Below are 27,984 nucleotides of genomic sequence, written 5' to 3' on the forward strand. Positions count from 1 at the left end.
TTTCATAACTTCTCCCTGCAGCTGTTCAATAGCACTGACAATTTGTGAGTATGTGTGTGTGTCACTTCCCTGTTCTGTAGCTTCGGGCGGCGCGTGTTCCTCTCCTGTCAGGCTGTGTTCACCGACCTCTCCAATGTCTGTTTGACGTCAGTTTCCAGCTGTGTAGCCACGACTGAATTCCTGTTGTTCGTGTCCCTGTTGTCGGTTGCGATTTTCTGGACAGTCTCTGCTCCAGTGACCTTATTTGTTGCAGATAAAACAGGCACCTTTATTCTGTGGTGATCTTTTCTTCATTACTGTTTTTCTGGTGGGGGCGCTTCTTGTGGTGTAGCAGCAGCCTGTGGTCCTGGTAGAGGAGCTGCTTGTGCAGGTTGCTCAGGAGGGAGAGGTGGGAACGGGCAGCCATCCAAGAGGGAATCACGCTGGCCTTTGACAGAGGGATACAAAGAAGCAGTGACAGTGTGTGTGTTAAATGGGTTATGTGGATTGGGACTGAGAGGAACATATGGTGGGGAGCGCAGGGGTAGGGTAGGACACATGATCAAACATCTGACTCTTTACATCTTTCTTCTCTTTCTTATCTTCCACATTTATTTTCTTTAAAGCAGCAGCTAAATGCCGTCTTTCCCTACACTCATTCTCCCAGTACCTCAAACTCTTTCTGTGACATTCTATCTTTTCTAAATCCTTAACTTTAATTTTCTTTTTCTTTCTAATACCATCTTCTCCTTCTTGCAACTTCTCTTTTAGGTCCTTTATTTTTAATTTGCTTAAAGAACCACCCTTTAGAAATCCGAACATTTCCGTCCAAATTGATAATTTTGACAAACTGTCTTCACCATATTTTTCCCGCATGACATTTACGATCGGACCTTCAGGAGCCTCCAACTCCCTACACTGTTTAGTACCCATACTAAACTATTACAGCTAAAATAATACCGCATTGTTAACCCTTTAGGAGCCTCTATCTCTCTTTGTCGCAATATGAAAACAATACCGCACTGTTAACTCTTAGGAGCCTCTAACAACGGAGCCTCGAACTCCCTTATATTCGTCCGTCGACGATTATGATATTTGTTTCCCTTAGTACAAATCACACAAAAACATTCCCGTGTCCAACACGTCGAATAACGCTATTATTCACTTTATAGTCTTTCACAAAATGTCATGGGGTTTAAAAATGGAAATATAACATCTCACTGAGTTTTATGGAGGAGTTTGAGTTCGTTGGATCATGCGTAGTTGGGTCAGTTCCAGTCAGGCGCTGGTTCTCTCTTCCCTTAATTTTGATGTCGAGGTAGAGGAGAATCCGATAATTCCGGCGGCCGACCACCAGCATCCTGCTGTTCCAGACGAAACTTGATGAAACATGATCCCACTTCTGACACCAAGTTGTTGTGGAAGTTTTCCTGCTTTACTCTGGAGAGATGTATATAAAGTAAAATAAATGGTGATAGAGACAGAGTTGTCTCCACTTATTTATTTGAGGCCTCAAAGACACAAGTCATACAGAACACAGTGTCTTCTGTAAGAGAGTGCGAAGAGACAGAAAACACAGATTTTATACACACTTGGTCCCTTAACTCTAGTGACTGAGTGATAAACACAGCATGGGACAGGGGACAAACTGCTGATGATCTATAGAACAATAAAACAGTCAATAGGTGATCAGCACATCTGTTATTTACTGTAAACAAGCAATACATTAAAGACGATCTCTCTGTTAGATTAGTTCCTTTTGATGCTTGTAAGGTCATTCCCTCCAATCTGAAGAACCCAGTCCTGGGAAACTCAATCCTTTTATCTTTGGGTATATATGCATTGACATTTGCTTCTTGGAGCAACATAGTATCCTGACTTCGTTTCTTTTATAACAGTTATGTAAACACTAAAGCAAATGGCACACTCAAGATTCTTCCTCAGAGAGTTAATCAGTATGTAAATAATATGAGGACCGTCTGTGTCCTGTCTTACAATGCCTCCCCCATTATAACAAGAAACGGCAGTTGACCCTGGCTTGATAAGGGAACTTGTACATTATTTAAACAGTAGACATTTAAATTGCTATTACACCTCTTATCAATGTGTACTTGTTTTGTGACACCGTTTAACAAGGAGTTGAAATTGACTTTATCTTCCTCTTTCCACCCCTCCAAGGCCAAACATGTGAGGTGGACATCAAAGAGTGCGTGAAGAATCCCTGTCGCAATGGAGCGACCTGCCAGAACACTTGGGGCAGTTACCGATGTGCCTGCAAACCGGGCTTCGCCGGACGCAACTGTGAAAGCAACGTCGATGACTGCAAGCCCAGTACGTTCTCCAGTCTCTCTCACTTCACTTCTTTTGCTTAATTAATATACTCAAGATTCGCTGCAAACCAGAAAAGCTTAGCAAAGACCTCAAAACACATTGACGAATGCTCTTCCGTCATCCCTCCTCCCACAGACCCCTGCAGCAACGGAGGCCTCTGTAAGGACGAGGTGAACGGCTTCCTGTGCACCTGCCTGCCCGGCTTCCGGGGCACAAAGTGCGAGGAGGACATCAACGAGTGCGAGAGCAACCCGTGCAAGAACGGAGCCAACTGCACCGACTGCGTCAACAGCTACACCTGTACCTGCCCGGCCGGCTTCAGCGGGATCCACTGCGAAAATAACACGCCTGACTGCACTGAAAGGTACAGTGTCATATTAGTAATATCACAAAGTATTTAGATTTATATACATGTATATAAATTATAGAGCCCTTAAAAAAACAAAAAAACAAAACAGGTTTTGCACCAAAGTGCAGACATAGACATACATATATGTGCATGTGGAAATAAAAATAGATTCAAAATGGATAATAAGTTTAAGTTTAAGTTTAAACACGGAATATGATAAAAACAGAAACTCAGGTTACACACAACTATATGTATTCAAACCCCACTTTTATTATAAGAGATGAGGAAGACAGGGGAACACTGGTCCTTGTGGGTATTGACACAGATTGGTGAGTAAAATCAACAGGTTCACTTTCATCCACTTGTTGATGAAGAGCCCATTTCTTTGTCCACCACTGCCCCCTCTGGTGTAGTATTGACATGCACCAGCTGACTTCAACTCCTCTTATAGTGCAGCTGTCCCATAAACAGTATGTTGAGTAGCCTGTACTCGAAATGAGCTTTTAACTGTAGAGTTGTTTGATAAAATGCCAAGACAAGTTTCCCTCAACATCATAAATGCAGCTCCGAGGAGGGAGTTTAAAATATGAAATAGAAAATAAGTATTTGTTCTTTCTGTGGACAAATCAGATGCAAATTAGTCTTCAGGTAATGAGAGTTTTATTGATTTGCTCTCCTCCTCTCTTCCTAAAAAGCTGCACAATACTTTACAACTCCTTTAATGAATTTCATACAACATTCTCATCTTTTCCTTTGATGCAGCTCCTGCTTCAATGGCGGCTCCTGTATGGACGGCATCAACACCTTCACATGTTTATGCCCGCCGGGCTTCACTGGGAGCTACTGCCAGCATGACATCAACGAGTGTGACTCCAAACCCTGCCTGAACGGCGGCACCTGCCAGGACAGCTACGGCACCTACAAGTGCACCTGCCCACACGGATACACCGGGCTCAACTGTCAGGTAGGAGGACGAAGAGGGGCTTTAAGTTAACTATAGGCTTTCTGTCATCAAGTGTCATAAAGTATTCTAGTAAACTTACGAAAAATATATATTTTTTAGATGTCTTGGATACTGTTTCTATAGCCTTTGATATAATATATATATAATATATATATATATACTTTATATATAATATAAAATTGTATAATTATTTACTTGCAAAAGTTACTTTTCAACCAAGTTTAGCTCTGTTTTAGCTCAGAAAATGATACTTATTTGGAACTGCAAATTACAAAATAAAAGCTTTCTGGGATTATGTGAATTGATCAAATCATATTATATATTACTAAGTATAATGTGTGCTACACCTTTCAGAACTTAGTTCGCTGGTGCGACTTGTCCCCCTGTAAGAACGAGGGAACATGCTGGCAGAGGGGAACCTCCTACAACTGCGAGTGTGAGACTGGCTGGAGGGGACTTTATTGTGACGTCCCAAGTGTCTCCTGTGAGGTGGCAGCCAAACAGAGAGGTAAGGGAGGGAGCTGGGTTTGGACCAAAAGGTGTTCTTTTGCATATTAAAATCACAATACCATATATTGAGTGTGAATCAGGGTGTTGGTGAAAATGAAAAGCTCACCGTCTCATCCTGTCTGCGTAGGAGTCGATGTTGCCCATCTGTGTCGTAATTCGGGTCAGTGTCTGGACGCAGGAGACGTTCACTACTGCCACTGCCAGGTTGGATATACTGGGAGTTACTGTGAGGAGCAGGTGGACGAATGCACCCCGAACCCCTGCCAAAACGGAGCCACCTGTACCGACTTTTTAGGCGGATACACCTGCAAGGTAACAGCACTAAAGAAAATCCAGTTGTTTGAATTTCAATGTAAAATGCTACTGAAATATGAATTCCAAAATCATGTCATTGCAATCTTTTTTTTATGTTGTCCTTCTGAGAATGCATCAAGTCTAAACATAATTGTAACATGTATATTCCTTTTTTAGGAACTTGTAGATTTATCCTAATTTTGTGATTTGACATTTTTATGGTGATAATCAGCCAAACCATGCTGTGTCTTTTAAACCAATGTTGATTTGAATTGCAAATTGAGCTTTAAATGCCATTCCACTCGGTATTTCAAAGGTCTTATTACGTTATGTAACTTCATCAGACTTGCACACTTCTTTTAAAAATCTTTTTTTATCTCAAACCTTTATTTTGTATCAAGAATTTGTTAAAATGCCTGGATGTACAGCAGGCATCGTTTCAGCTAAAACAACCCTAGGCTGTCCTAATGAAGAGGCCTGGTTATAAATAGGAGACAAACAGCTTGGTTATGTTAATCTCCTCTGGAATAAAGGATCTGCTGGCCTTGGCAGGATGGAGGCTAGAAAACAGCCAGGTAAACAAAAAAACATCTTTGTTTCATGTCACACATTGATTAAACTTTCCCTTCTCTTCTTCCTCCGCCTTCCTTTTCTTCCTCCTTCTCGGCTCCTTCTTCTTCTTCTTCTTCTTCTTCTTCTTCTTCTTCTTCTTCTTCTCTCTCTCAGTGCCTGCCCGGATACGTGGGGACCAACTGCTCTGACGAGATCAATGAATGTTTCTCTCAGCCATGCCAGAACGGGGGCACCTGCATTGACCTGATCAATACCTACAAATGCTCCTGTCCCCGGGGAACCCAAGGTCAGCGGACCCCACACACACTCCTCCACACCACTCTGCCTCTCCATCCTCTCCTCCCTTGTTTCCACACTTCATTAATTAGGGCTTAACAGCAGCCAGGGCATGTCTGCAAAACTCCTCCTCCCGTCTTGCCTCCATCCTTTCCTCTGCTTGTCAAATACACCATTGATTTTCCTCTCACACATGAAGGGAGGGTGTGTTGTCGGTCAGCCCAAAGTGCCAGCGGAGTTGGGTGTATCCCAAAAATGCTGACATGCTGTTGGAGGTATTTTATAAAAGTGGTCCTGTCATAAAGTTAAGGGAAATATATCTTTTTTTTTAGATTCATGTTTTGTAAGGCTCATTGTTTTCGCATTTCTTTAACCAGATTTTAGATTTTTTTCTGTATTTCGTTTCTGGCCATATAATAGTATTTGAAGCAACACAGCCTGTAAAATGTCAATACACTTAATGACTTGAACATCCAATTACCCCTAACCCCTAACTTTTTTATTTAGTGTATAATATTTACTGGAAAATGTTCAGATTTAAACTAAGTTTCACCTGGATTTTACATTCTTACTAAATCTTGTTGCCCATGCAAGAGGAAACTGATCACATAATAGATTATAGATTCATTATAATAAAATATTGTATATACAATTAACTTTAACTTGTTTTATATGCAATAATACATTGACTTTACCCTCAATGCTCATATTGCAATGCAGACATGGGACATTTTGCAGTTTTGAGGGATTTATGTTATTTTGGCTGTGGCTTCAGATAAGGTAATGAGGGCTCTACTTAATCTTAAAAGTTCTCTTTTAAGGGTTGTTGAATGTCATTTTGGGAAATGTGGGAATTACTATTATTATTACGAATGTTGAAAAAACATCAAAGAGTAAAATAATCTTTTTTCTAAACTATTGAAAGCTGACATTGCTTCCCCTGCCATCCCTAAGGTGTGCACTGTGAGATCAACATCGACGACTGCAACCCGTTCACCGACCCGGTCACCAACGAGCCCAAGTGTTTCAACAAAGGGAAGTGTGTGGATCGAGTCGGAGGCTACCACTGCATCTGCTCTGCGGGATACGTAGGGGAGCGCTGTGAAGGAGACGTCAACGAGTGTCTCTCCAACCCCTGTGACCCGCGGGGCACGCACAGCTGCATCCAGCTCACCAACAACTACCGCTGTGACTGTCGCACCGGATACACAGGTAAACAGCCGGTCAGGGGGGAAACTTGTCGGCCATTTTCAGTCAGTTTAGAGAATTAGGGAAAAATGTGTGCTGATGCTGATTTTCCATTTTTAGATTCACATTCCATGTCTGAGTAAAATGTGGGTTCTTCCATTTGATTTTCTACTTTAGACTATTTTCCTCTGGTCAGGTTTTGTGATTTTCTTTATATGTACGTCCTTTCTTTTTGCTTTTTTGGCCTTACAAAGATGTAATATTGAGCTGATCAACTAAACTTAACTTGAAATAGAGCTGAGGAAATAAGTCAATCAAAATAATCAACAACAATTGACAATGCTAATTGAAAATGACCACACATCCTCTGGTTCCAGCTTCTCAAATGTGAGGATTTTGCTGCTTTTCCTTGTCCTATTTAAAATGACTCAGTTATGAACTGCTGCTTGGACAGAACAACTTTTGAAAACTGAAACATTTTACAATTCTCTCACTATTTATTGGCCCAATCGTTTAATCGATATAATAGTCAACAGATTATTCGATAAAGGAAATAATAATTATAATAATAATAATAAGTTTCCGCTCTAAACTGAAAAATGTGAGGATACTTTTGAAACAATGTTTGTGTCCGTCACCTCCGTAGGTCAACGCTGTGACACAGTGTTTGATGGATGTAAGGGGAAACCGTGTCGCAATGGAGGGACCTGCGCTGTAGCCAGCAACACCCAATATGGCTTCATCTGCAAATGTCCTCCTGTGAGTACCTACACACTCATGCACTGCGCACACACACACACACACACACACACACTCATACACACACACACACACACACACACACACACTCATGCACACACACACACACACACACGCAAATAAATAGAGAATAGAACATTTTAATAATGAGCTGAAGCTGAAGTATTTGTTCAAATAAAATTGATGTTCTTTTTTTCTTACTTTTTATCCAGGGCTTTACTGGCTCCACATGTGAATATGACGCCCAGGCCTGCGGCAGCCTCCACTGCCGCAATGGAGGCACCTGCATCTCTGGCCACAAGAACCCCAAGTGTCTGTGCACCCCCTCTTTCACCGGACCTGAGTGCCAGTATCCCACCGACAGCCCCTGTAATTCCAATCCTTGTTACAATGGTGGCACGTGTGAGTACACCTCAGAGGCGCCATATTATAACTGCGTCTGCCCCACCAACTTTAATGGCCTCCGGTGCCACATCCTGGATTACAGCTTTGACGGAGGGTTCGGCCACGACATCCCGCTGCCGCCGTCGGAGGTAGATGTCACTTGCGACATCCCGCTATGCGAAGAAGCTAAGCACAACAAGTATTGCGACGTGCTCTGTAACAACCACGCGTGCGGCTGGGACAACGGCGACTGCTCGCTCAACTTCGACGATCCGTGGAAGAACTGCTCAGCCTCGCTGCAGTGCTGGCGATACTTCAACGATGGAAAGTGCGATTCGCAGTGTGACAACGCCGGATGTCTCTACGATGGGTTTGACTGTCAGAATCTGGAGGGACAGTGCAAGTGAGTGGTGTTTGTATCTGTCAACTACACAAGATTCAAATTAGAATTTAAAACAAAAACATTTCTGGAAGTGCCGTCTTGTACTTTTATAATAATAATAAGTAATAATAATAAAATAATAATATTATTTATAATTTATAAAATGACATTATAACATTACTGGAGTAGGATAGTATTGAAATCCTATTTATTTGTAACTCCTTTAAATCTTCAGACCGTATTAAAAGTGCTTGGTACAATAGGGTCTATAGACGGTCACGACACCGAACATAATGAACTGCATCCAACTGACCATACCCCTAACTTAACCTTTTTTCTTCAGTCCTCTGTATGACCAGTACTGCAAGGACCACTATGCTGACGGCCACTGCGACCAGGGCTGCAACAATGCCGAGTGCGAGTGGGACGGCTTGGACTGTGCCAACAACATGCCCGAGAAGCTCGCCGTGGGCCAGTTGGTCCTTGTGGTGCACATCACCCCAGAGCAGCTCCTCAACAACTCCTTCGGCTTCCTGCGCGAGCTGAGCCGTGTCCTCCGTACCAATGTGATATTCAGGAAGGACGGCAAGGGCGAGATGATGGTGTACCCGTACTATGGGAACGAACACGAGCTGAAGAAGTACAACGTTAAGCGCTCAGTGGATTCGTGGTCAGAGGTTCCTGGCAAGGTGCTGAACGTGGTGAAGAGGAGTCTGAATGATGTGGCTGGCGGGAGCGGGAGAATGAGGAGGGAGCTGGATCACCTGCAGATCAAAGGGTGAGCAAGATTATTCTAAAATGTTTCGGTCTTTATCTAAAGTGCAATTCTGAAGGATTCTGTGGCGAATTCGCAAAAACCTAAACCTGCACAAATAAGACAAAAAGAAACTGTGTACTTCTCAAAGCACCAAAAAAAATGATATGAAAAGTGAAATGCACCCCTAACTGCAGTGCCAAGCAAAATAGAGTTTCTATGCTCCTGTGCATATTTGCATGTATTTAAATTATATGTAGACATTTTGTGCAAAATTGGCCCCTTTTCATGCAAATGAACCTAATTGCAAAAACAGTTTGATTCACAAAGATCAGCACTAATAACTAAACGCAGTTACAGTGACATTACTACCGCCTTCAGACAGTATGTGGTAACTGAAGCCTAGACTTTCCAGTAATCATGGCAGCAGTGATTATAGCAAGTCAAACTTAATTATTTTTGGATGCAATGAAAGTTGAATCATGAATTTGTTTTAATGAAAAATAGGGTTATTATATAAACAAATAAAATAAAGCTTTAACACTTTACAGTCCTGTTTTGCGCTGTAATATCTTCAGACGGGGAAGTTGCAAGTGATGCCCAATTAACAGTGCCACAATCCATTTTTGTGAATTTGCCCGTGAGTGTACAAAATAGGTTTTTACAATAGACCATACTCTTTTGATTTAACATGACCTCTGTATGTGCTTTCTGTTCTCTCTACAGTTCAGTCGTTCTCTTGGAAGTGGACAACCGTCAGTGCTTCCAGCAGTCCACTGAGTGTTTCCAGAGCACTAATGATGCTGCAGCTTTCCTCGGGGCTTTGGCCTCCAGTGGAAAACTGGATGTTCCCTACACCATTGAAGCAGTTTTTAGTGAGTACCTCCCATACAAGTCTGCATGGCTCATAGAAAACATGTGTATACATATTATACCGGAGTTAAAAGATGTGTTAGCAGGTTTTAACTCCATAACTACGGATCCTGAATAAATGTTTTTATTTTTAGATGTATTTTTCCAATGATCCCCATCATCCATATATTTATTTTAAATTTCATTTCTGTATGGTATTAAAATCCATCTGCAGATTTGTGAAACTACAAAATGTTAATTATACATATATAATATTATCGTGTAGATAATCCAGCGCCCACCACATTTTCCTTTCTTCTGTTCCTGCGTTGTCTCCTTCCAACAACAAATGAGTGTGATTCATTTGCCAAAGATTAAATGAATTCGACTGATAGCAATATTATTTTTATTTTTTTCATTTTCCCAAATTGCCCCAAATGTGTATTAATCCGCCCCTGAAACTAGTCCCCAACAAATGAAATGTTACTTATATACAGTAACATTTGCTGTAAGGTTCATTCAATGATTCATTCACAAAAGTATCACATTTCTCCAGCCTCATCTGCATTACCAAAAATGTAAAAAACACAACTGAAAGCTCTGCATAATTAGTTGTAATGTAAACGTGACCTGCTGGTAGGATCCTTTAAGGCCTTGCTCTACGGTCCACACATACATACCCATGCACACAAGTGGATAAGACACGTGCTCTTCCACACTCACACTCAAACTGAATGTATCCGCCCTGCCCTCTGGTCGGGTCCTAACCCTACCGCTCTTTGATTGTATATTTGTTATGCAGCGATGAACAAATGCAATTGTGAATCTCTTGGCCTAAACAATCAATCATTCTCTCTGTGTGTAAATCCACTGGCTTCAGGCTCCAAAATGGTTAATTGCTGCAAATCAACTCATCCAACCCCCTTACTCACACAATATAACGCCCTATCTCTATCTCTGGGTCTGTCTCTCTGTCTTTCACTGACATGTACACATATACGTCCACAGATAACACACGCTCACATGCAGGCACACACACACACTTCATCCCACAGTGTGAGGGGCTGCTGCAACCTTCACCTCGCTGAATGTAATACCAGGACTTAATGCATCTCTAAGGGTTTAGGTTGGGGGAGTTTATCATTTCAAAATCGTTAGTGGAAAAAAAAGAGAAGGGGAAAAATTGATCGGGAGTGTGCTAGAAGTTGGGAGTCTTTGTTATCTCGAAAATCCTAATAAATCCTTCGTCTTTACAGCTTAAAGCGCGTGCAGTAATTTGAAGTTCATTAATCCCCCTCCTTTTTTTCTCTTAAAGAAGAAATGGTAAAGTTGTCTCTTGGTACCCTGGGTTGAAAAGGGAGAGAGGAGGTGGTGGTGTTCTTTTTTCCCCTTTTTTTTTTTTTTTTTTATCACGCCCCATCCTTTTTTGATGAAAAGTGGTTAGCAATTCTGATTATTACTGAATAGATAGTAGAAGCTAGCTTTACAAACGGTGAGGATCGTCAGTCCGTTTCTGGCGCTTGCTGCTGGTTGCGGTGTATCTTGGAGTGGGAACCGCGGGGCGAAGGAGAGCCGGACTAGCTCTGCTCGAACACTCGGGCTGATCCTGGGACGGTCCACGTCCCCGTCTTGACCATGTCGTCCCTTTTCCTACCAGGCGGTGTGGACCCTCCACCTTCACAGGCCCTCTACCCAATTTACTTGGTCCTGGCCGGCATTGGAATACTGGCCTTCCTCGGAGTGGGGATGGTGGCTGCCCGAAAGCGCCGCCATGAGCACGGGCGCCTCTGGCTCCCCGAGGGCTTCAAGACCACAGAGACAAGCAAGAAGAAGAGACGTGAGCCTGTCGGAGAGGATTCGGTGGGATTAAAGTAAGTTTTTTCACAGAGTGGCGCTCAGTTACCGGTGTCTTTGCGGGTCAGGTGAAGGGCTAGTTCTGATGGTCAAAATGGGTCGAATTTGGAAATGGGGGTGTTACCTGGATCATTACTGATAATGATATAGCAGGTTTAGATTCGCATTAATTGACTTGTTGGGGCAGATGGGTGGGGTATGGATTTAATCAATGCTTTTGTTTTTCGGCGTTGCTGCACCATTAAGGGTGAGTGGCTCGGATGAGATGGAAGCAGCAGAGTTCATGGATTTTTACTGGCTTTTCTGTTTCATCACAGGCCACTGAAAAACGCCTCGGACATTTCACTCATGGATGACACACAGAATGAATGGGGAGAAGACGAGCCTGCAGATGCAAAACGCTTTAGGGTAAGGAAACGGAAAGTTGACACACCAACAGAGCTATTGAGGATTTATTGAGCAACAATTTCTTACAAAAACTAATTCTGGAATTTTAAATTCGCAATATGGGATTCGAAGGTGACTTAATTTTGCTTTTTCAAATATTCTAAAGACTGTTTTTGAATCATTTGTATCATCTATGTTAAAATTAGGGTAACTTTTAAAAAATTCTTATATTGTGATATATTGTGAATTGTTATATATTTTTTAATTTAAACTCATGCTCAATTTCAGTTGACTAACCTCTTAATGTCCCTGTGTAAGCAGTTTGACGAGCAGGCTATACTGGAGGTGGACGACCAGACTGATCACCGCCAGTGGACGCAGCAGCACCTGGACGCCGCTGACCTGCGCATCCCTTCCATTGCTCCCACACCCCCTCAGGGCGAGATTGAGAATGACTGCATGGACGTCAATGTCCGGGGACCAGGTGGGCGACTGAACACTCACTTAAGCTTAAGAAAATTGTAGGCAGGTCTGTGCCAATTTATACGGACAGAATCTGTGGATTTAGACCTAATTTTGGTTCATTTTCATGGTGGATGACTCGGTTGTCTTCTTAAAGAACAATACATTTATTGTATTATATATGAAATATATATGGAATCACTCTTGGAAGAAATGTTGACCTTTTCAAGACGATTTGGTATAAGAGAGAAGAATTATTCATTCTTGTTACCAGAAATTAGCTCTATTATTTCTGACTTCACTCCTTTTTTATCTTGTGAAGTACTGGATAGTTTCCTCTTCTCGGACCTCTAAAAATACTTCAAATGAAACAATTTGAAAAAGAAAAGCTACAAATTGCTGCTCACAACTTGTGACAGGTCTCCCTCGAAAAAGAGATTTCAATCTCGAGGGACTTCCTGGTTAAATAAAGGTATAATAAAAATTATTAAATTAAAAAGGCCACAGTAAGGTTATAACTTGTGACAAGGGTTAGTTTGCTTTGTTTTAGGGTTTCACAGATTGACTCATAACTTTTTGAATTAACATTTTTAGTAGTGTGTGTTTGTGTGGCTTGAGTCATGCCTTTTCTGAGCGAACGTTTCATATTTCTATCGTGCATTTTTGTGTGTGTGTGTGTGTCTGTGTGTGTGTGTGTGTGTGTGTGTGTGTGTGTGTGTGTGTGTGTGTGTGTGTGTGTGTGTGTGTCTGTTTAATCGTGCATGTAGGAGTAGCTAAAGCCCAATGTCCTCAGGGTAAAGGATCTTCTTCAAAGCAGCCGGCTGGAAGCCGAGCGCCTGGGGGAAAACACTGATTCCTGATCAGATTAATCATTTGACCAGTAATGGGCCTCTGTTTTTTTTCTATTTCACATTACAAAAACCAATGAGGGCATCAAATGCAAAAACCCAATTTTGTAGTAAGTGCCAAATTCCCGGGAGAAAAGCTATGAAAAATCAAAGTAACAGGGTTAACAACTTTAGATCACACTTTTTTTTCCCCCGTCGTGGATCGATGCACTTGAATCGACCAAATCTGCGAGATCTGGGGCTTTCTATCCTTTTGAAGAGGAGAAAACCTATTCAAGTCGACTGACTGAGCTGCCTCTCACAGTTAGATAGTAATGCTTCGTTTTTGCAGCAGCCTAGCTTTAGCAAGCCCCGGCCTCTATCCCTCTAGCTTCGCTTTCCTTCTCAAGCTTCTCCTGTGCCGGGGCCTGGATCAGAATCCATTATCGAAAGGAGAGTGCTGTGATGATTCAACTCAGGCAAAAGTGTCAATTCCACATTCGATTTGTTTGTTGCTTTGTTTTGATCTGCCTGCTGCTTTGAAGTGCAGGCTCCTGTAGCAGTCACTGGGGCTGTGCTGTGCTGACCGTGCAGTCTGTTACCTACAAGTGCCTTCTTTCATATAACGCTCTCCTTCGCCATTCTCCGTCCAGATGGATTCACGCCGCTGATGATCGCATCCTGCAGCGGGGGAGGTTTAGAAACAGGCAACAGTGAGGAAGAGGAGGACGCCTCCGCCAACGTGATCAATGACTTCATCTACCAGGGCGCTAACCTTCACAACCAGACCGACCGCACAGGTGAAACCGCTCTCCACCTTGCTGCCCGCTACGCTCGCTCTGATGCCGCCAAGCGTCTGCTGGAGGCCAGCGCTGATGCCAACGTCCAGGACAACATGGGCAGGACGCCTCTGCATGCTGCTGTGGCAGCTGACGCCCAGGGAGTGTTCCAGGTGGGTTCTCATATGCCAAATGTATTTCCTAATTATTTCCTAGATAGTATATTTAAAGTATTAGTGCAAGAAAAGTAGAATTATCAGTCAATCATAATTGTCATTTATCAAACATTAGCTGTTTCCAGCTCCTCAAATGGGCTGCTTTACTTTTATATTTTATTAATTGAGACTCATTAAGATAATTATCATTTATTTATTGTACTTTTTTCGACATTTTGTGGACTAAACAATAACGGTAAATTGGTCAGTTAGTTGCAACCCTTAAAGTATAGCTGTCAAATAAGTCATTATAAATATATAAATACAAACAAATGTATTGGAATATTTGAGTGAACGTGACATTTTGATTATGTCAATGGATTCACGTTTAGCTTAAAAGGAATAACCTTTTGTATGTCTCTTTAGATTCTGATAAGGAACCGTGCCACAGACTTGGATGCCCGCATGCATGACGGCACTACACCCCTGATCTTGGCTGCCAGGCTGGCAGTGGAGGGCATGGTGGAGGAGCTCATAAACTGTCACGCTGACGTCAATGCAATCGATGATTTCGGTAACGTTTCTCCATTTTATTCTACTTAAAAATCAATGCAATGTAGTGCTTAGTGTAGTGAAATATTGGAGAGCATCAAATGCATCAAAATAAGACTTTAAATCTAATAATCCTTTTCCCCCCCCCCCGTCTCTTCAGGTAAATCAGCTCTACATTGGGCCGCAGCAGTAAATAACGTAGAGGCTGCGATTGTGCTTCTCAAGAACAGTGCCAACAAAGACATGCAAAACAACAAGGTAACAATCTTTCTCTTCCTGCTCTTAGTTCTGTCAAACAATACTCAACTCAACTTTACTTATAAAGCACCTTTTATACAATCATGCAGCCCAAAGTGCTTCACAGAACAAGATCAAAACAGCAGACAGAAAAGTAAAAACAGAAAATAGACAACAATAAATAGAATTTTGCAAGATTAAAAGTTAAGGCTAAATAAAACGTCACTGGAATAAATGAACACAAGAGATAAAAGTAGTATGAAAACCAACGATGAAGACTTTAAAAAAGAAAGCCAACAAATAGTCAAATGTCCATCCGAAACAACATTCCTGTGAATCTCTTAACGTGTTGTCTGCTTTCTGTCCGCTTCAGGAGGAAACCCCTCTATTCTTGGCTGCCAGGGAAGGAAGCTTCGAGACTGCTAAGGTCTTACTGGACCACTTCGCCAACAGAGAAATAACCGACCACATGGACCGGCTACCCAGAGACATTGCACAGGAGAGAATGCACCACGACATTGTGCGGCTGATGGACGATTATAACCTGGTACGGAGTCCTCACATGCATGGAGGGTCGCTCAGCACCACATTGTCCCCCCCTCTCTGCTCGCCCAACGGCTACCTGGGCGGTATGAAGCACCAGCCTCAAGGCCATGGCAAAAAGGCACGTAAGCCCAGCGCCAAGGGCATCGGCTGCAAGGACGGCAAAGACATGAAGGTGAAGAAGAAGAACTCGCAGGACGGGAAGTCTGGGAACCTCCTGGACGGCTCAGGTGTCCTGTCACCGGTCGACTCGTTGGAGTCTCCACACGGCTACGTGTCTGACGTGGCCTCGCCGCCCATGATGACGTCACCTTTCCAGCAGTCGCCATCCGTGTCCCTGAACCACCTGCAGGGTATGTCTGACCCACACCTGTCGGTGAACCACATGGTGATGCCAAACAAGCAGGAGCTGGCTCGGATGCAGTTTGACCCGCTGCCTCCCCGTCTCACTCATATGCCCGTGTCTGGCTCCGGCGGCCAGGGCGCCATAAACGGCCAGTGCGATTGGCTGTCCAGAATGCATGGCAACATGAGCCAGGCAGGCCAGTTCAACCCCATGAGAGGAGCACCTGGCAGTCAGGGAGCGCTGCAGCACGGGTTGATGACTGCCCTCCACAACGGACACCCCGCCACCAGCCTGTCTCAGATGATGACCTACCAGGGGATCCAGAATACCAGGCTGGGTCCACAGCCACACATCATGCAGCAGCAGGCACAGCAGATGCAGCAGATGCAGAACTTGCAGCAGCTCCAACAGCAGCAGAGCATCCAGCTGCAGCACCAGAACTCTAACACGACCAGCAGCCAGAACTTCATCAGCGGCGAGCTCAGTTCCCCGGAGCTGCAGCAGGGCACCGGCAACTCCAGCATGCCCATCCACACCATCCTGCCGCAGGAGACCCAGATCATGCCCTCCTCCATCAACCAGTCGATGCCCAGCACCCAGTTCCTCACCCCACCCTCTCCAGCACAGCTATTCAGGCCCCATGGACAACACCCCAAACCATCAGGTGCAGGTGCCTGACCACCCCTTTCTGACCCCCTCCCCCGGCTCCCCCGATCAGTGGTCTAGTTCATCTCCTCACTCCAACATGTCCGACTGGTCAGAGGGCATTTCAAGTCCACCGACAAGCATGCAGTCTCAGATTGGACATATGCCTGAACAATTCAAATAAATAAAAAAGAAGCTTGTATCTTCACGCCCAGACAAGCTACTGGCTATTTTTTATTTAAAAAAGGCACTCTTTGTGAAAACAAAAGGAAAAAAAAAGGGCAAAGCTGTAGACAGGATTTAATTTTACATTTTTATATGCTTTTATACTAACAGCAACACCTGTGTTTCATCCATTCTTTTTATTTATTAATGCCTTATTTATACGCATTGCCTGCTTACAGAAATTTTGGGGATCCATTGTGCTGGGTCATTCGCAGGACAGTGGAAGTCCTTTAGACTCTTTTCTTTTAGCATTTCTTTTCTGCAGAGAAGCAGCAGCATACACACTGGGTATTTATTTCCTTAAGGACTTTTAGTCTTTGCCTTTTTTTATATGATTTTTCAATCTTTGTTTATATATTTTTTTTGTATAATCTTGTTTATAAATAAACGTGTGATTATTGGGCATTTCATATAGCACATTTTAAGTTTCAGTGTTATTTCAATTTGTTGTAAGTGTGGGAAATATTCTAGTCAGTCAATGATAAACAAGTTGTGAACGTTAACAGAACACATGTCCTGTATGTTTTCACAATTTCCCCCTTTTTTAAATATCATGTGATTCTTAGATACACTCTCTACAGTTGTGTACATTTCTTGAATGAATGGAACAACATTACGTTGTGCCTCTAGATTTGATTCATTCATGTGTAGAGATGTGGTGGAGATGTGATATCTTGTACAGTATACAGCCATCTTGGAGATTGGCAGTTAAGACAGGCTTAAGTATCTGTTGGTTTCTCAGAACTGGCCCGTCGGCCACAGTGTGTGATGTTGTCCAGAGGGAAAAGGAAACTTCATTTCCCCTCTCCCTCCTATTAGTTTGAGCCTATGGCTGTGTTCTATTCTTTTGTAAATATGTTATGCATTTCCCTCGTAAGCAAGATTTTGTTTAAGAAATCTGATGTCTTAAGCATGCAATTTTGATAGGTCTCGCACCAGTCAACAGCCTCTAAAATGTCAAACAGAACAGAATATATATTTTGTATTTTAATGTCCCTTATGCATAAATAAATTTGAACTATATACAAATAGATACGATATATTGTTAGGAGACATTTTTCTCATAAAAAAGGAAAAATACATAAATACTGAAGTTTTATAAATTCATATTTATTTACTGTTCTGTAACACAATAAAATCCACTGAGGCCACCATTTGTGCATATTATTAAATGTTTTTGTTACACTTAAACTGTTAAACTGTTGGTTAAGTTCTGAGTTGTCTCTGCTTCAATACTTGGACACTCCCTGGTATAGTTTGCTAAATGTATTCTTTTTTTTAACATTAGGTTGTAGTAATAATATCTGCAATTTGTTTCCTTCCTCTTATAAAGTTATAATTTACAAGAAATGTATTTCCCCTTTTCATTTTCAATCTTGTAAAAAATGTTTGTTGTTATAATAAAGGCCACTTGTGTGTCTTGAACTTATGAGAATTGTCTTTTTTTTCTTCTTTAAATCACTTTACAAGATCTCTTAAGATCAGTATCTTACATACACACTGCAATAACTACAGTAAAAATATTTGCCTGCAATAGTTTCGTGCAGAAATCGATAGGTTTTTGAATTAAATTAAAAACTGTAGCACTTCTTACCATTACCATTATACCATTATACCATTATTCTTACCATTATTTACATTTGCTAAGGGGGCCAAGTACAAATATTTTACTTAGTGTGTCTCCCTCTAGTGGTCATAATTATTAACTTAAAATATCACAAATAAGTGACCTAAATGAAAGGTTCAGCTGCACAGTTTCTGCAGCTTGAGTATATTATGGAAACAGGTAGAGTCAAGACTAAATAAAGCAATCTTTGCCTGATTTAAATGTATTGCCATGGCCGGATTAACCTACTAGGTGGACCCTGAGGGAAACAATTATTTACTAGGTCCAAAGTAATCCCCAGTTCCTAACTTGTTCTGTGCTTTGTGTACAGTTTTTCTAAGATATAATACTATCTGACCCCACATTTGCTGTGACAATTAAACACATAAACTATTCAAAACTGGAATATTCAACATGTAGACTCAAAATCTAGTAATAAAGCAAGATCCATAATAAAGTCCTTTTTTTGACAAATCTCGAACAAATCCTGCGTCTCAATTGTAAGGCTTTTCTGTTTAATTCTCTTTTATACCGTTGTGAGTATCTTTTTGTTTTGGACTTTTGCTTAAAACAAAATAGTTATTTTAAGAAGTCATTTTAGGCTTTAGGAAATTGTAACGGACATGTTTCACTTTTTTTTTATTTTTCAAGTAATAATGGTCCTCATTTTGTAAATTAATATTAGGCTTTAGTATTGCATTTTCCAAACAAATATTGAATGAAACTTGCACAAACCAGTTGACACACAGCTAGCTTGGAACTTGTGGGGCCCCTGGAGGTCTGGAGTTTCTGCAGAGCTGGGGCCCCCGGAGCAGCTGCAGGCTTTGTCCGGATAGCAATCCATCCATACTTATCGCAAGATAAGGGAATACCTTTGATGCTGACAACACACTGTATTGATGTCAGGTAGACTTACTTTTAGTGTGTTTTTAAAGCTGAGGTGAGTTTTCTGAACCAGGCTGATTTCTATCCGCGGAATATTCTGTGACTCAAAACAACTACGGCTCCCATGATGCACCGATAGTAGCATCGTTGAAGTTCAAAGTTCAAACTTTACAGTAAAAATAGGGTACTTGCTGTCTGGCTGCTTGTGTGTTCGCTGGGAATAATAAACAACTTGGTGGTCACTGAAGACACTAGTCGGTTGCCAACGCACCGAAACCCGGCAGAGGAAACCGAAGATGGCCCTCACCTAATCGGCTCCTTCTGTTGCTCTGTTGTCGGAGGATTGACAGAACGACGGTTAGCTGGGTGCTAACATTAGCACGCTAGCTTGCCAGGAGCTCATAGCAACTGCTGCTAGCTAACGTCACTGGACTGGTACTCTTTACTCTCAAGTCTGCAGCTATGTTCGTCCAGGAGGAGAAGATATTCGCCGGTAAAGTGTTGAAAATACACATCTGCACCATGGACGGCACGGAGTGGTTGGAGGAGGTCACGGAAGACACCACTGTTGAGAAACTGAAGGAGAAGTGCTTGAAACATGTAGGTTTTTGGGTTGTTTGTGTCTTTCCTTGTTGCTTTTTTGTCCTGTCACTCCTCTGCCTGGGGTGTTTGCAGTATGTACTGCACTCTGTGTAAACTGTCAGTGTCAGTGTCACTGGCTTTGTATTTATAGTAACTGGGTAGACCTTGCTATTTATAATTTAGCAGGTTGGCTGCCCCTCTCAAGCTAGCTAGCTAACAGTCTGATGTGCCCCTTTTCTGTTCTCAGTGGTGGCTAGCCTGAGAGGCATGCTGCTTTACTGGCTGTCTATTATTACACAGATCATCTCACTTCTCCTTCTATGGCCTATAGCATAACCTCAAGTGGTGGTATAATGTTTGTGTGAAGTGTACAGATTCAATTGCATAGTTTGTGTAACATCAACACATAAGCACAGATATCATGAAGAAACTTGAAATGTATTAACAGACATCAGACTTGTATAAACTAACTATACTTAACTTTTAATCTGCCTTTTTATAGGTTTAGTGCTCAAAGAAGGGGGTGATTAATTGCCTTTTTATTAATAGGTTATAATAATAGGAAAATATGCTTGTCATAAATGTATCAGCGTCCCAAGTTAGGTTTTCAAATGTCTTGTTTAGCCAAATATATATTTAATTTAGAATTATATGACAAAGAAATGCAGCAAATACTCACTGTGGAGAATATTATTTTGCCTGATATAAGCAATTAATCGATTAATAAAAATGTTGCGGGTACATTTTCAGTAATTGATTACTCGACTTGCTTTTGTTTCAGCTCTAGTAGACTTACAGAAAATAAATTGATAACTTTTTATTCGGTTCAGATATACTTCTAGCTTCTTTAATGGAAGAATTTGCTATTTGTCAGTTTTATGTAATTGTGAATCGAATATTTCTGGTGTTGCACAAATACAGTTTCAAGATGTCACTTCTTTCTAACATTTTCTAGACTTTATGATTAACTGTAACATTAAATGGCAGATTATGCGATAATGAAATAGCAATAACGGTAGTTGCATCCCTACTGTTTCTGAGATGCTTTATTTGTGCTTGGTTTACAGTATGTGCACGGGAGTCTAGAAGACCCCAAAACACTTACCCACCATAAACTTATACATGCTGCTACAGAGAGAGTCCTCACAGACACTAAAACTGTCGCTGATGAAAATCTCAAAGATAAAGGTATGTAATTACCTATTTGACAAGTTTTGTTCAACACTGTTTTCCATGAACTGACCATGTTTCATAAATGTTGTAGAGGTTTTGCTGCTCATAAAGAAAAGACCGCCACCAACCCCTCCAAAGATGGCAGACGTTAGTTCAGATGAAAAGGTAAGATTTAATCAATTTTAGTTTTTTATTAAACAGAACGGAAAGCATTCCATCATCATTATTTAAAATTCTGCACCAGAAATGTGGTGTTGTTACTTTGTCTACTTTTTAATTATTTATCTTTCTTGTTTATCATGTCTCAGAAGAAACAAGATAACAAGGCTCCAGACAAAGATGCAATTCTAAAAGCCACCGGCAACCTGTCCACACGCCACACTGACCGCACTGTAACCCAGCATAACATCAGAGATGTAAGGTTCTGGGTGGAATGGATTTATTTTACGGGGTATATTTGAAAAAAGCTAAATCTAAAATGCAGATTGTATAAATAAGAATTATTCTAATTTAGACCATTCAAAAGGCTGCAGTGTAGCAAACATGTTATTGATTTTTGTTGCACTTGTGTTGTTCCAGTTTCAGACGGAGCTAAGAAAAATCCTGGTTTCTCTCATCGAAGTCGCCCAGAAGCTTCTTGCCTTGAACCCTGATGCTGTTGAACTTTTCAAAAAGGCCAATGGTAACGCTTACAATCTTTTTAAGGGAACTTATTTTGAAAATACCATATCATGCTTTTGCACATACATTTTGGGTATACGTGCCGACCAACCCACAAACTGTGAAATACAGAAAACAGTCAGTTGTTTGTGGACTGCCTAGATCAGAAAATAAGTAGAGAAGATATTTTTTTTGTTAAAACAGGGCACACATTCAACAATGCATACATCCATTAATGCTCTAGAACATGTATGCTATTGAAGGATTAAAGGGGGGGGGCTGTAGCCAACCGCAGCACAGATTGTGCAAGAGGCGGGCTACACCCTGGTAAAGGAGGCAGTGTATTGCAACACGCAAACGCATTCACATCTGGGGTCAGCACAATTCTAATTGACGTGGGCGTAAACCTGAACACCCAGAGTTTACCACATAGAAAGGACACAGCTGGCTGCTGTTAAGCAACAGTGCAAACTACTGAGCCACTTGTCTAAATTAATAAAGTGCATTTTACTTTAAAGCTCGGACAAAATTAGTTTGTTCTGTTTATTTACTGTTTTAGTTTTTACCATCCAGCTCAACGCAGTGAACCTCCTTTAGAGTGTTTATTTTACTCTTCTGAGCCATATTTCAATATCTATTGTTGCTGGAAAAATAGATCCTGATGTTTTATTGTTGTAGACATTTCACACATATTACTCAACCCTCAGTCTCAGTTCTGTGATCTCTTTTTGTTTCCGTGTGTCGTAGCGATGTTGGATGAAGATGAAGAGGACCGGGTGGATGAAACGGCTCTTCAGCAGCTCACTGAGATGGGTTTCCCTGAGAGCAGAGCCATCAAATCTCTTAGATTGAACCAGTAAGTCTGTAGTTGTTAAATAACAACTCACTTACAACTGAAGACGAGTCAAACTATTTAGAATATGTCAGCATCTAGAAAGGAAAGCTTTTTTCTCATCTTATCCTTTTATTTCTGCAGCATGTCAGTCACCCAGGCAATGGAGTGGCTTATCGAGCATGTAGACGACCCCTCTGTAGACGCACCTATACCTGGCCAGGACTCTTCTGGGGCGGCAGGAGCCACGGCAGCTGCCACACCAGGCCCCTCGGCCTCCGCCTCAGCCTCAGCCTCCGGTCCTAACCTTCTCCGCAGCCTCTCCAGCCAGTTGAGCACAGAAGAAAGCAGCAGGCAGGACGAGCTCACAGAGATCTTCAAGAGGATCCGCAGGAAACGGGAGTTCAGACCGGACTCAAGAGTGGGTGGCTTTATCTTGTCTGGGATTTTCATTATATAATTAATCTCTGAGCTTTCCATTACATTTTATCCAAAGATGCTACTTATTGCCCAAATCCTACATACAGCGCAGATGCAAGACTGACTCATTTTAGCTCCAATATCTTGAATCCTTTTTTACCAGATACAGCTGTGATAACTGTGACATAAAAATAAATTCTGCCTGTAACTGCATCATCTAACACACAGTATTTAGGACTAGAATTGATGAACAGAGGCAGCCTATTGAATACAGAGAATATTGAAATGTGCACTCATGGATATTAAGTGTTGGTAGCTTTAGCCATAAGGTTATGCCACTTTGTTTATGTTCACAGTCTTCTCATTGTCCCAATTGTAGAGCTTAATGTACCTCAGTTTTATAAAGCAACACTGCTCCACAGTATCTCCAAAATAGAAAAGTGATTTAAATGCCATCAACGAAACACTTCCACAATCATTTGAGTTGCAACACTTCTAGCTTCTTCCACTCCCACTGTGAACATATTATGTTTTTCCCCAAGACACCTGCTGGGCTCTGTAGAACTGTGACTGTATGTTGTTGTTATTAGAAGTTTATAAACTAAACGCGTGTCTTTTTCTTTGTTTCGGCAGGCTGTCATTGCATTGATGGAGATGGGGTTTGATGAGAAGGAGGTGGTTGATGGTCTGAGGGTGAATAACAACCAGCAGGATGCTGCGGTAGGTTTACTCGTCCTCAACAGTAGTGTTTGCCAGCATAGCTAGTACTGAAAACATTCAGCAGTACCAGATTTTGGAAATGGCTCTCTATTTTGGCCACCTGACATAATGATTTCACTATCTCTGTTTTGATGGCAAGCTATACGACTTTACAAAAGCCATGCGTGGCCCATTGCAGCAATTGATGCCCAAACAACTAGAACCTCGACAATGCTGGACAAACTATATCGATTTTAAGGAATGTTCTTTAGTTAAAGAGTAATAATCCAATTTCAGTCTGACCGCCATTAAGATATTAATGTATTTTAATTTTGGTTTCTCACTGTTCTTTTTCCGTCCTGCAGTGTGAGTGGCTCCTGGGAGACAGGAAACCTTCTCCAGAAGATCTGGACAAAGGCATCGACACCAACAGCCCGCTGTTCCAAGCCATTCTGGAGAATCCAGTGGTCCAGTTGGGTCTAACCAATCCCAAGACCCTGCTAGGTATAGTCTGGTCAAATTTAGTAGACAAGCCAGGGTAGTAGGTGATTTTGTTAACGAAAAGAAAAATCAGTTAAATCACACTTAAATGAAAAATGCTAGCCCAAATAATATATTTTTTAAAAACTATCTTTGCCTATTTTGTTGTGTGGTAGTATTCTTGAAAACTGCAGCACAGCAACCGTCTCATTCTGTAAAAAGGAAGAACGCACTAGCTGAAAGGAACTCAACTGAGGCAGGCTGAGTAGACCAATAAAAGAAACAAACGTCATAAATGCAATGAACTTTACAGAATGAGTGTAGTGTGACATCTGAGGGTGCTTTCAGACCTGCAGCACAGGTTGAAAGAAACTCTGGTCCTTTTGCCTGGTTAGTACTATTCATCTGGGCTGGTCTGAAAGCTGTCAATCAAACCCTGGTGCTGAACAAACAACTGAACCGAGACCGCTTAAAGGTTCAATGTGTTATTCCGAGACACCTTGTTTAATTGTTTACATTTTTAAATTCTGGCATATCCTACACATTGAACCTTTTAAAGAGGTGGGTCTCACTGTCACAGGATTTTATGACAGCAGTTACGTGATTTTAGAAGGATTTGAAAAGCTAAACTACTAAATTAAATCTGCTGATGGTGAAATCTGTCCAAGAAACAATCTTATAATTGATCTGTATAAGGCCATGTAAATAACCTATTTAAGCAATAATTTGGTTACCTTGGTAACACATATGCAAGTCAGCACAGGTGTTTTCCCTCATTAATAGGCTAAAAGCTGCTGAAACTGCTGGGCTTGTATCCGACTCCGTGTACTTCGTCGGTTCATTACGTCCATTAAAAAGTGTGTGACAGCAATCTCACATTGATAAACGCAAAATTAATATAATTAATTAATCCAATAATACTAATATTGCTATTTCTAATGCTAATGTTATTTCTTCATAAATATACACATCAGGAGCATTAAAGTGCTGCATGAACTTCTGCCAGTCACAGCAATGTGGTTCCCTCGGTGCTGATGCAGGATGACAATCTCCAAAACTGTCCAATCCACAAGATCCCTGTCAGTCTGAATAACTTCATGTCTACTCCTCTTGGTTCTTTCGCAAAAAGTTGAGAACAGGAAGTGGACCAGAACTAAAATGCAACCATGCATAATGTTCCCCTTTATTATTGTTATTCGAACTACAGGTGTGAAAGCATCATTTGTTGGTTCGTAATCAGCAGAAGGATTTAATTGTACTTTTTAATTCATGCCAACACTTCACTTCACTACACAAACATCTTGTGGTCTCGGTTCGGTTGTCTGGTCCGCACCAGAGTTTGATTTACCAAACTGGCACCAGCTTTCATCTGAACTGAACTAAACATGTTAGGTTTGAAAGTACCTCAGGTACTCTGTATTTCCTTTGAGGTGAAACCTTGGGCCTGAGTACTGCAAATACACTCCCGTAACAAAATGAAAGTATCTTGAATACTATCTTGATCTAGAATTGCTCTTATGTTTATGGCTTTTGAAAGGCTGCTGTTTTGTTTGAAATGTATTTCTTACCAGTACACCTTGTGTTTGTACGCAGCGTTTGAAGACATGCTGGAGAATCCTCTGAACAGCACTCAGTGGATGAACGACCCTGAGACCGGCCCTGTCATGCTCCAAATATCCAGAATCTTCCAGACCCTCAATCGCACATAGAGCCTCCTGGTGACCCCCTGTGTGACTGTGGCAGCTTGTGTGTGTGTGGGGATGGATGTGTGTGTGGATGTGTGTGTATCTGAGTGTGGCAGAGACACAAGTATTGTTTTTGCCTTGTAAAGACAAAGCTGGAGGAGTCAAAGTATGAATAAGATGTTACACATATAAACTATTTATAACAGTACAGTAAATACACTATAAAAACATGTTAGCATAAACATTATTACAGTAATAATAAAAAAAGAGATTTAGTATGTTGTTTTTACATTTTAATGAGAACAATTTATAGTCATGGACAGACATGATTTATTTTATATAATTTCTCCATGTGCAGAAATGACATCAGACATGAATTTAATGTTTACACTTCAAAGAAAACTGTTTTTGTATGTTTTGCAATATTTAAATATCAATTACAGTTTTTTGTCTGTCTTTAAATGGTTACATTTCATCTGTGGTGACTGTGTGGAAGACTTCTGTCCGTATCATGTTTTGCTTTCCTTCCCACTTTGTCTTGATTTTATCAAAGTAACTGTTTGTAATTGAGAGGCTGGTGGTCAAAGTTGTGCTCGTTGAAAACGGGCTTTCGGACACGTTACCTCTCGCTCCATCCACGCCTGTGAGGTCACTGTAAGTCCACCGCCTCTCAGTTTAAAGCGGAGAACATTTGTCCTTGAGCTTCTTCAAGAATATTTATTTGACTTTCTTGCCTTTTTTAGATGAAAGCTGTACACTAAACTGTTTGTGTCTTAGTCATGTTTTTACAAGAAAATGATATATTAGGCCTGTGTGTTTATTTGTCAATGTGCTCTTGAATGTCATATTATCATGTTGCGCTCATTTAGCACTTGTTCACCTCTATGAATATCACTCACTGCAGCACTGAGGAAGCTGAAAGAAGGGTTCATGTTTTGTCTCTAAAGGCTGTAGTGGGATGTGGAAATGAAGCTGAGCCTAATCAAAAGGGGTTTGCCTTTTTTAACCTTTAATTTGAATGATGAAGATGCGTGTTCACTTCATGCTGCGGAGGTGCAAGCATCTTCACACACACAAAGAAATAATAGAATTTGAGACGTAACCAGTGTTGTTCTTTTGGTTTACTTTTTTTCTTTTCTTTCGAGAGCAGTGGACATTTATGCTGTCAAACCAAACCAAAATGTCACTATATAACCTGCCTTGTCATTTGTTGTACCCATTGAAAAAGACCCTGTATTTCTGTGCAATAGCGAGGACTTCTGTTGACCTGTAATGAAATATATTTGATTTGAGTGTTAGAGGCGTGTGAACTGCAATGGGCAATGTGTTCTACAATATTAGCCTTTGCATTGAGTACTTAAAATCTCCAGCTACAAGAAGGCGAGCTTAGCCTCTCCTGGTTGTACCGAGAATTAAAACACAGTACGGAGGGTGGTGTGTTTTGCCAAGCTTTTGAGTGTTTTTTATTCAATATTTAAAATGTGGTATTGATGTGACTTTCTGCTCAGGGAGGCTGAGATTGTTTTTCTAAACCTGTCGTTATGGCAAACCTCTGCTCACCCCCTTCTGGTTTGGCATTTGAAAATGGCTTTAACTAATCTGTCAAGAACTTTCTGAATAAGAGCACTACAAGGTTTCGTAAATGCAATATTTGAAAATATTTAAATGTTTTTAGAGAGAAGTGTCTGTTTGAACTATGTATTATTACATTATTTATATCGAAGCCAAACTAGTAACTTGTTCTTATTTATAACATTTTTTAGCAAACCTCGAAGCTAATCTACAAATGTGAAAAAAAATTAAATGATTCAAATGTTGTTTTTACAAACCATTGTAAAATGTGCTTATGGACTGGTAGGTCTCGGTGTGATTTAAAGTAGTGCAACATGTTTGAATGAAGAAGGATTTCTACACACGTCTCTGGAAGCCTCTCTGCACACTTTCTGCACTGCAGTGGACCTTCATCATGGCCACAGAGACCAGCTGTCTCACCACTAACATTCGTTGCATTAGTCTGCAGACAAAACTCTCCCGTAATATCTTAGAACAAACACTGGGAGATTGTACGTTTCTAAAGAAAAATAAGATCCACAGGAAATGCAGACATCTTTCAAAATGGTCAACAAGAACAGAAAAGAACAAAATGAACTTTATTGCTTAGGGACACTGAAGGATTGTTGGAGTCACTGGTTTTTGTTTTCACTCAGCTTTCATGCAGGACTGTCCCCGATTAACAACCTATGCAATATACTCTCACAGTCTGTTGGTTCAGACGGCCTCATGGCTACTGGCATTTAAATCACTATTGCATTAAAGTTATTTTTTGTGGCTGTATCCTTTGGATTCTGTGTTTTC

At 41.2% G+C, this 27,984-nt stretch overlaps 2 protein-coding genes and 1 long non-coding RNA gene across 3 annotated transcripts in view; 2 read left to right on the forward strand and 1 right to left on the reverse strand.

The window, feature by feature from the left end:
- The window catches only part of notch1b (notch receptor 1b), a 48,801-nt gene extending 30,765 nt beyond the window's left edge, over positions 1 to 18,036 (forward strand). Inside the window, 19 exon segments of the mRNA XM_029439045.1 lie at positions 2,158 to 2,310; positions 2,446 to 2,674; positions 3,422 to 3,623; positions 3,978 to 4,131; positions 4,261 to 4,445; positions 5,154 to 5,286; positions 6,231 to 6,488; positions 7,111 to 7,223; positions 7,436 to 8,010; positions 8,333 to 8,767; positions 9,470 to 9,618; positions 11,253 to 11,466; positions 11,767 to 11,857; positions 12,158 to 12,320; positions 13,779 to 14,077; positions 14,486 to 14,633; positions 14,772 to 14,869; positions 15,222 to 16,355; positions 16,357 to 18,036. Of these exon segments, the coding sequence (XP_029294905.1) occupies positions 2,158 to 2,310; positions 2,446 to 2,674; positions 3,422 to 3,623; positions 3,978 to 4,131; positions 4,261 to 4,445; positions 5,154 to 5,286; positions 6,231 to 6,488; positions 7,111 to 7,223; positions 7,436 to 8,010; positions 8,333 to 8,767; positions 9,470 to 9,618; positions 11,253 to 11,466; positions 11,767 to 11,857; positions 12,158 to 12,320; positions 13,779 to 14,077; positions 14,486 to 14,633; positions 14,772 to 14,869; positions 15,222 to 16,355; positions 16,357 to 16,566 (4,943 nt within the window). The 3' untranslated portion in view covers positions 16,567 to 18,036.
- On the reverse strand, positions 3,989 to 7,561 carry LOC115013124 (uncharacterized). Its single transcript, XR_003832760.1, has 4 exons — positions 7,425 to 7,561; positions 7,076 to 7,231; positions 4,240 to 5,570; positions 3,989 to 4,105 (listed from the first exon to the last, which is right to left on the reverse strand). It is a non-coding gene; the product is annotated as an uncharacterized LOC115013124 (long non-coding RNA).
- A 1,244-nt stretch (positions 18,037 to 19,280) lies between the features above and the next one.
- On the forward strand, positions 19,281 to 27,963 carry ubac1 (UBA domain containing 1). Its single transcript, XM_029439100.1, has 10 exons — positions 19,281 to 19,698; positions 20,748 to 20,868; positions 20,945 to 21,018; positions 21,162 to 21,269; positions 21,433 to 21,535; positions 22,261 to 22,369; positions 22,490 to 22,766; positions 23,399 to 23,485; positions 23,830 to 23,968; positions 25,538 to 27,963. The coding sequence occupies exons 1-10, from the start codon at positions 19,561 to 19,563 to the stop codon at positions 25,651 to 25,653; spliced, it is 1,272 nt and encodes a 423-aa protein (XP_029294960.1). The 5' UTR covers positions 19,281 to 19,560; the 3' UTR covers positions 25,654 to 27,963.
- Positions 27,964 to 27,984: the final 21 nt, after the last annotated feature.

The sequence above is a fragment of the Cottoperca gobio genome, chromosome 9, assembly GCF_900634415.1.
Source record: "Cottoperca gobio chromosome 9, fCotGob3.1, whole genome shotgun sequence".
NCBI lineage: Eukaryota > Metazoa > Chordata > Actinopteri > Perciformes > Bovichtidae > Cottoperca > Cottoperca gobio.